The sequence below is a fragment of the Cryptomeria japonica genome, chromosome 5, assembly GCF_030272615.1.
Source record: "Cryptomeria japonica chromosome 5, Sugi_1.0, whole genome shotgun sequence".
Taxonomy (NCBI): Eukaryota; Viridiplantae; Streptophyta; class Pinopsida; order Cupressales; family Cupressaceae; genus Cryptomeria; species Cryptomeria japonica.
The window spans coordinates 812,429,651-812,438,746 of record NC_081409.1 but is presented as its reverse complement, the minus strand read 5'-3'; the positions used below and the strand labels follow the sequence as shown (position 1 = coordinate 812,438,746).

General features: G+C 34.0%; 1 protein-coding gene across 5 annotated transcripts; it reads right to left on the bottom strand.

The window, feature by feature from the left end:
- Positions 1-3,095: 3,095 nt before the first annotated feature.
- Positions 3,096-6,760, bottom strand: LOC131042392 (eukaryotic initiation factor 4A-1). 5 transcript variants are annotated; one of them, XM_057975688.2, is made up of 5 exons: positions 6,605-6,760; positions 6,326-6,440; positions 4,823-4,923; positions 4,141-4,571; positions 3,096-4,023 (listed from the first exon to the last, which is right to left on the bottom strand). In XM_057975688.2, exons 2-5 carry the CDS (start codon positions 6,391-6,393, stop codon positions 3,388-3,390), a joined length of 1,236 nt encoding a protein of 411 aa, XP_057831671.1. In that variant the 5' UTR covers positions 6,394-6,440; positions 6,605-6,760; the 3' UTR covers positions 3,096-3,387. The 5 variants fall into 5 exon arrangements, with proteins under 5 accessions (XP_057831671.1, XP_057831672.1, XP_057831673.1 ...); XM_057975689.1 differs by having other exon boundaries at positions 6,326-6,428; positions 6,605-6,757; XM_057975690.2 differs by having other exon boundaries at positions 6,326-6,418; positions 6,605-6,749.
- Positions 6,761-9,096: the final 2,336 nt, after the last annotated feature.

Here is a 9,096-nt window from a genome sequence, read left to right as displayed (position 1 = left end):
AGAGGATCGATAGAAACTATTTCTATGTTACCCGATGCTTTAAACATTTGACAGACTGAACATTGTAACTATATGTTATATCCAGTGCCTCTTGGCTAAACAATACATGCACTGATTTACTGACAGATATTTAGCAGTAAATACATGGAGAGTTGTAGCATGATTACCTTAGCTGAGCATCCAAGAGCTGTGAAAAAGCACTTTAGTCTGTATTCCAGAGTAAAGATTGCCACGGAAAAGGCAAAAGGTTTCATTAAGAAAACCCTGCGTTCATATTTCTTAGTAATGGGGACTTGTTTGACAAGCTCTAGGGACTGCTATGTGAGGACTATGGTTGATTGTAGTCGAATGGCAGTGACAGATACAATTCCTCAAGGCACATTCATGTTTTCTCCTATACATGATGAGGGTCCTCACAATCCCATTCTTTTCAGGAAGATAATGCAGAGAAATATGTTGGATAGAGATAGTAGAGCCCAGAGGACTGTGATTGATAGGAGGAGATTAAGTTATACTGCTAGTGGTCTGAGAATGCATGATTCTCGTAAGTTGAAAGTATGTGCAACCATTTATGAAGAAAGGCCCTGCTATTTTTACTAAGGATTCAAGGGTATAATATATCATTGAATTTAGTTCAGGGCATGGTTTTCATTTTTCAGAAGTCTTTGTTGTGGCTTGTACTCGTGACTTCTTGTTCCCATTAGCCACAGTTTATCAATCCCCCAACCATATTATGCACAATAGTTAACATATTTTAAGAATGTAAAAATTTTACAAATGAGCTGATATTTGATTTTAGAAAGAGATTAGTTGGTTGAAAAAGGTTTCCAGAAATATTGTTTTCTTCCAAGCAACTCTACTTGCAGAGCTTATTTTCAATTCAGTGATACTACTGGTGATACTCCAAATACAGTCCTGGCATTGATCAGTCATACTACCTTAACAGCCATTCAAACATTTTGCTCATTTGTGTAGTTCTGTGAAAATATGGACTCAAAAATGGAGAAAAGATGGGGTGGATTACAGATTTTATCTATCAGATTTTGCAGCATCAGTCTGGCATATGATTTTCATTTGCATTGTTTAAAGTGTGGTGTATTTGTTTAGTTCTTGTTAAATTTGAAAATCTTGGAATTAGTTTTTGCATTGGTATTGATCTTGGATGTTACGCGATACTGGGCATTGTAGTTATTTGTCGTTAATGTTATGGATGTACGGACAATACGAACAAGCAGCATTCCCTCTCATTTATGGATGGGCTTTGGAAATATCACTAATTTTTGTGAAAAGAACATTAACCATACCAGAAGGCTAGTTTCCCTTTTGATTTGGTTCAGTTGTTGATATAATCTCGTCTGCTGTGCTCAAATTGGGTGCTGTTTTTAGTCTAAAGATTTGAGTATATACACACAGATGAATGCCTCTTTTACATTAAGCCATAATAAATTTTAATACTTCGTAGAAAATTTTAATGCTTCGTAGAAAATATTGGTAGAAAAGATAAATGCAAGCACAGACTATCACAACTAAAAGTATAAACATATCAGAGATAAGACACACCAGCCATTATATTTATTCATGGATATGTATCCCTGATCTGAGCAGGATGATACACATTTATTTTTAGGCTTCTGGTTAGCAGTCAATCCATGGAAAGTTATTGCATTCAGAGAGCTGAAAAGAGAGCAAATATTACCACAAATAAAGTTACAGGTTTTGTGAAAGAGAATGCGTTCATCATTCTGCCAACAGCCCAGTTAAAGTAAATCCCTTTGCCTGGCACACAGATGAGTTGATTAGGGGGTTTACTCTTCGACTGGGCTGGGGAAGTTCCTCATGTGATGTAACCTCCAGTTACTCAGGACTCGCCAACTATTATGGGTACCTAGTGAATGTGCCTAGCAGTCAAGGTAGAAACTTGATCCAGTGTAAAAAATGTGTAGCGAACCCTTAGCCTCAGTACTTGCCCTTTTTTCCTTTCAAAAAGGCATATAAAAGGCATCCCTGGACTTCTGCACAGATCTAAGCCACTCTACAATACAGCTTTTTTTTGGTACATCGTCACTTAAGTGTTAGCACACCTTCCAAATATCACCCCAAGTTTTTTGGAACTCATTCTGTTATAAATTTTATTCTAAGCTATTCTATGGTTAGGTGTTTCACATTGCAAACTTTGCTGTATAGTGGAGATTCCAACTTACAAATATCCTTCATCTCTTGAAATTGTTTTTAGAAGTATGAACATTATAAGAAAAGGGAATAAATCTTCATTTAAAATAATTAAATTGTTCCTATTAGTCTTTTAATCCCGGCATAAAATACAAGCAAACAAAAAGCGAGAAGAAAAGAAATTTTCCAGTTTGTCTCCTCTAAAAGATTTATCTAATTGATTTCATTCAAAAGTTCGGATGTTCTTACTTTTCCTTTTACAAAAATATTACCTGTCAAATAAGTAATCTAGCTATGAATATAAAAATTCAGAAGATAGGTAACAAGGAAAAAGTAATGCAATATTGTTGGATTCCACTCGGGATTTATAAAGATAGTTGTCTTCATTGGGTTGTAGACATAAGCCATCAATAGGTGTTACAAAATGGAAATCTCCCTTTACTAACCATTAGTTTACATTGAAATACCCATATAACATGTAATTTATTTTAGCTACTTTATCAATGGGTCTGCCTCATTAATGAGTCTATCAAAGAACTAACCAACAATAAAACCATTCACATGTTGACATTAGAAGCACAATAGAAACACGCAATGTTATGAACATTTCCCATAATAAGTGTACTGACACAAGAAGCAATACACATGATTGCAGACAAATTTACTTTCAATTCAAAGATTAATAGAATGTAACTGACAATGATGAGAAATCATATAGCATTTCCTTTCTCGTACAAGATTAACTCAGGACAAGATCCCTGTTTCTATTTCAAAGCACATGCATCCACAAAGGCATTAATCCAGTAACAAAAATAACTCAACTATAATAACAAACACAATCTGCTGTTTTTGACAATGACCAAATATCATTACAATGGGCATACACAACCTACTTCAATAAAAGTCATTCTATGATCACCACACAATTGAGATGATGGACATTCGTTTAAAATTCACATTTTAACTGGTACAATACATAGAATTTTATAAGTATTCGTGACACATCACTCGTGTTATGAGTATTAACATAAAAAAAACATTGAGGGAAAGTAAATAGATTACATAGGATCTCCCTCATCAGATATTAGTTATTACAAAAACGTTCAGTTAATAAGGCCCCAGAAATACTGATAATTCCACACACTAAACAGATCCTCCCAACTTTAAGTTCCCAAAAGTCCTTACAACATAACACAAATTTACATCACCTGCAGCATCTTATATCAAATCTGCAACATTTGATGGCAGTTCTTCAACTACCACATTGTAGAATCTTTGTATATCCTGAAGCATTCTCTCATCGTCCCGGGTGACAAAGTTTATTGCCACACCCTTCCTACCAAATCTTCCACTACGACCTATACGGTGGAGATAGTTTTCTGGTTGTGTTGGCAAGTCATAATTGATGACAAGAGAAACTTGTTGCACATCAATACCTCGGGCCAAAAGGTCAGTTGTAATCAGCACTCTGGAAGAACCAGATCTAAATTCTCTCATAATGATGTCTCTAGTATTCTGATCCATATCACCATGCGTTGCCGACACTGTGTGATCACGAGCTCTCATTTGGTCTGTGAGCCAATCAACCTTTCTCCTGGTATTGATAAAAATCACACTCTGTGTTATTGCTAGTGTTTCATACAAATCACACAATGTGTCAAGCTTATATTCCTCTTTGTCCACATTGACATAGAACTGTTTAATACCCTCTAGAGTAAGTTCATCTCTCTTCACAAGAATCCGGACTGGATTATTCATGAACTTCCTTGTAATCTCCAGGGCTTCGGGAGGCATTGTAGCAGAGAAAACACCAACTTGGAGGTTTTGAGGAAGCAACTGGAAAATATCATATATCTGAGAGAACAAGGGATCAATTAATGAACAAAATAAAAAGAGTTTTAAAAAAATGCAATACAATAAGACTTAATCCAGCATCCTATGAATAATATAGAAATTTAACTCTAAGATTACCTGATCTTTGAATCCACGTGACAACATTTCATCTGCTTCATCAAGAACAAACATTTTAATATAATCAGAGCGCAGGGCACGGCGACGGAGCATGTCATAAACCCTGCCAGGTGTCCCCACAACAACATGAACACCAGATTGGAGAATACGGAGGTCCTCCCGGATGCTTGTTCCTCCAACACAAGCATGCACTTTTACTTGTAGATAATCACCAAGTGCCCTCATAACTTTTTCTATTTGTTGTGCCAGTTCCCGAGTTGGTGCCAAAACTAGTGCCTGGCAATCCTGGAGATTGTAGTCCAGCTGTTGTAGAATTCCTGAACAAAATGTTGCAGTCTTTCCTGTTCCTGATTGTGCTTGTTGGATAACATCAAGGCCTTGGCAAAAAGGAACAATACCTCTCTGCTGAATAGCAGATGGTTTCTCAAAACCTGTGGATCATGTGTAAATAGATGTAATTAAGCATCCAAAACCTTCTAATTCAGTCTAAATTGGCATAGGCCATCACAGACCAACGTCACCAACCCATTAGGCACTATAATTTATCATGCAACAATTTAGTCAGCGCTTCAAAGTTAGCATCTGGTTAATTAAACTTCTGTAAACATAGCCAAACTGTTTTGACAACACATTCAAAATGAAGCAACTGTGCAACAAATGTCCCTTGAATATTCCCACTTACCATAAGCATAAATTCCTCGCAACAAATTTTCTTGAAGACCCATAGAGTCAAAAGTATCATGAACTTCTTCCCAAGTAGAATAAAGTTCCTCGCCTCCAAGGCTGCAACAAGCATAATGTAAACCAAATTGCACCCGCATTAGGCACTTCTTCTCAGTTTTTTTCACTAAAACACTTTCAACCCTTCTTAAGATACAGCGCACATTTGCTTTTTTTAACTAACATAACAGGACTGCTAGCATCAATTAAACTTTACAGAATTAAATGGCACACAAACAACTGCTTTGAAAGGATCAAGATCATGTACTGAAGCTCATAAGTTTTAATTATTTGTTGAGATTCCATTTCTGAATCTACCAGGCATCCTACGAACAACAAAATTGGGAAATAAGTAGTAAATTGGATATGAAAAATGTACCATTTAAAATTTAGATACTGGTCAAAAAAATAGCAAAAGAAGATTTATACCAACAGAAGATTGAATAGCTAACTTTCTGAATAAATTTAACACAAAAGGTGACAATTGAAATTTTTTGTATTTGAGCACTAGTTCAAATACTACATAGAATAAATGAAATGAGACCTCTATGAACTAAAGATTCATAAACTATGGACACAAGAAGTTTACGGTAACATCTCAGATTTTTTATGGAACTTTTGGAATTTTACAAAAGGCAACCTCTGTCTGCTTAAGTCTTTCAAAGAAAATTGATACGAAGAGCCTCCAAAGAACAAATCCAGAAAACTGTGGTGGCGTTTTAACTCAGTTACTCAGGTGTTGCATGGGAAAGTTTCAATGCCGATCACTCCAAAGATTTCCTGTAGTTTCTGATGAGACAAACTGCGCTCCACGCAAAAAAAAACTAAGATGGCTATAAATTGGAAACAACAAAACATGCAAACTTTAATAAAGGAAATAAACAGCGAATAATTGTAAGACTAAAGAAACAATATGAAAAGACAATTTCACTCATTTCCGTAAGTCTAATAAGAAAGGCATGGATTGTGCCAAATATTTTCAAATTGGGGGATAACATACTCAGGATTTGATGGGCATAAATTAATTGGAGAATCAGGTAAAATGCATTGAGCTTGAGAAGTAAATCATTGGGGATATCATAACAGAGAGCTGGGTTTCAATTCCAGCTAGATATTAGAAGAGTTGATATTGGCAATATTCAGGATGTCAGGGACACTTTGACAGAAGCGAGAGCCTCACAAAGAAAATTTACCAATGAGAAACTAAAATTGTTCTGAAGCTTATCAATAAAGTGAAATCAATTTTTATCTCTTTCTCCAAACAAAAACTCCAATTCCCCGAAATCTCATGCACACAATATACGGGCTTCCATCAATCAGAATCCAATTATCCAATAGATCTAAATATACCCCAAAACAGAACAGACATAGCAATAAATCTAAAAGCCCACTGAACCCTTAAAAAACACCAAAACCCTCAAAACAGATTAATCCCAAAAATACACACTTGGGTCAATTTACTTACACATTCTGCATGTTTTTGTCATAGTTCTTTGCATCAAAATTACCCCCGGCTTGATCCATGCCCGCCATCTTCAAATTTTAGTCAAAATTTACTCTGTAAAACCCTTGATCCAGAACTTTTTCACTCAAAAAAAAATATCAGAAAGATTTTAATAACATTAAAAACTTTTGCTACATTAAAACAGAAAAGCAACAATACATAACAAAAAAATCATCCTATCTAAGATGGGAAAAACCAACCGATCATAAGCTAAATTTAGCAGGGACAAAAATGAGTCACCTTAAAAACGATGTACAGATGTTGAAGAGCCGCGATTTTCCGTGATGAAATTATCCACAGAAGAGAAGAGTTAAAGATTCTGCTTTACTTTTGCAATACCAGAGGCTTTTGAGAAAATTCTGATGGAAAGCGAATCGTTAAATGTACAGGGAATTTATAGGGATAGCGGTGCCTAGCTGTCATTTGTTGACACGTGGACCTATAAGGGGTGTTGGCGGCAAGTGAGTGCTAGATAAAGTTTTCGCGTCGGCGGCGGTAGAGAATTTGAAAAGGCATATCTCATTTGTAAGGCCATTTTTATTCACTAACATTGCTTAAACTCAAAGCTATGCTAGCTACATTTTATCACCCAAGGAAAATTTTATGTTTTGACACACATGTGGTTAATTATACTTTTATATTTTAAATGACTAAATTGTATATTTTTTATTAATTAAAAAGATTATGATATATTATTAAAAATATGATAGAAAAGTATATCCTCAAAGTTTGTGGAGGATTAAATTCATATAAAATATGAAAACATTCAAATAGTAGAGCTTAATTAATAATAGATATAAATAAAATTACTAAGAGACAAGAATAACAATGGTAGGAGCGAGATCATAGTCATTAGGTTTATCTTGTATATCATCAGGGATAAAACCATCATCAATAGGCTCCTAGTTAATAAGAGCACCCTTCGTGTGATCTTTGACAAGTTGTTGAGCATCAATAGTAGAGATAGTTTCAAGTGAGAGAACTTTCCAAAATCTAGCTTGCCAAGGGCACCACAGTCATGACAAGAGACAGAAGATGTCTTCAAGAGGGTTGAGACTATCTACGGGCAACATTATCTTGAAACTTGGCAAATGAAAGTCTTCATTGTGAATCTTCTCTTTACAACATTTTAAATTAAGGTTTAAATAAGTGAAAACTAGGTTGTACATAAGTATTTCTTCACACAATAGTATGGTTTCAGAGTTTATTTTTAAATGCAGGACATGGAAATATGTCATAGTAATGTATATAGTTGATGTTTTTAATTTATTGATTTCTCATGGATTCTTACTCGCGCAAACATATCATATGTTTTACTTAAATATTAGAATCAAGGAACCAACAATGGCTAAATACTTAGAGAATTGATTTATCATTTCATCAAAATATAATTAACTAGAATTAAAGATCACTATATTTCTAATGTTTGATTCATTTAAGAAATTAATTATTCTATAAAAGTGTGTTTGATTTTGCAACAATTATAGATCATTCACAAATGAGTATACATGAATAATGGACACCCAAATTTTCCTTGGAAAGCTTCTTAAATAGAGGAGAAACTAGCTAGTGACCAACAACTTGTCTACTTTATATATATCATTTGGAAAATAAGTTATAAGGTACAACCATGAACTTACTCTTTATGTTTATCAAAGTACAAACGAGTTTTCCGTTCTACAAGATGCATATATATTAATGCTACAAACTCTTGAACCTTTTCTCTATCTTTTCAATGCTCCTTTAAAGGATGATGGAAGTCTTTCTCATGCATTAGAAGTTTCCTTGAGAAATTTAGAATGTCAAAACATGATCATTCACTTCTATGTTATGTTCCTCGTGTCACAACAAAATAAATAACCAATAGACATGACATCATAGTGATGGTGAAATTGTCCTAAGAATTACAAAATTATCACTATAATTATGAAGCATTTCATTGAATAAAACTATAAATTTTGAATATGTTGAATAAATAGTGTAATAACCCCAATGCCTATCATGAAATAATAACATGTAGGGTTTATATACTTTTACTAAAAATTAACAAACCTATAGATTTTCTTTCAAAACCCTAATATTTATCCTTAAGGATTTACTTTCAATTTAAAAATATCATCCTAGATAATAATTAAATCTTGGTAAATGATAGGTACGCAACATTATTGGTACTCAATTCTTTTTGAAGATAAAGAAATCTTGATAAATCTCTCAATCTCAATAATAATGTTAGAGCATCATATTTGATAATTCAATACAAGGAATAGATAAAACGGTAGTTGCAAGAACAATAAAAAACTTTGAAATTAATTGAAAATTCATTAACAATAGTTTACCAACATATTGAATGCAACACATATTAGATCTATAACTATGGAGTCACCTCTTGATCACCAAGTGAGGTTTCTTTGTTGGGTCCTACAGTTTTTATCTTGGACATATAAACCAAAGGGTTCACATCCTCTAGTTCACTATAGGTTTAAGGGTTTTCACCTCAAATTTGGCACTCTAAATAACATGTTCTTTGAGTAATAGATATTAGAGCTTTTATAATAAATAGACTCAATCCCTTAATAACATGACTAACATTTGATAAAATATTAGATTTGTGGTCTGAAGAGTTCCCACACAAAACAAAAGATAAGATTTTTTATGGTCTAAGGGTCACAAGGCTACAACTATCACAAAAAATGAAATTTCATTATATGCAAATGCTAATGTTCCAAGTACCA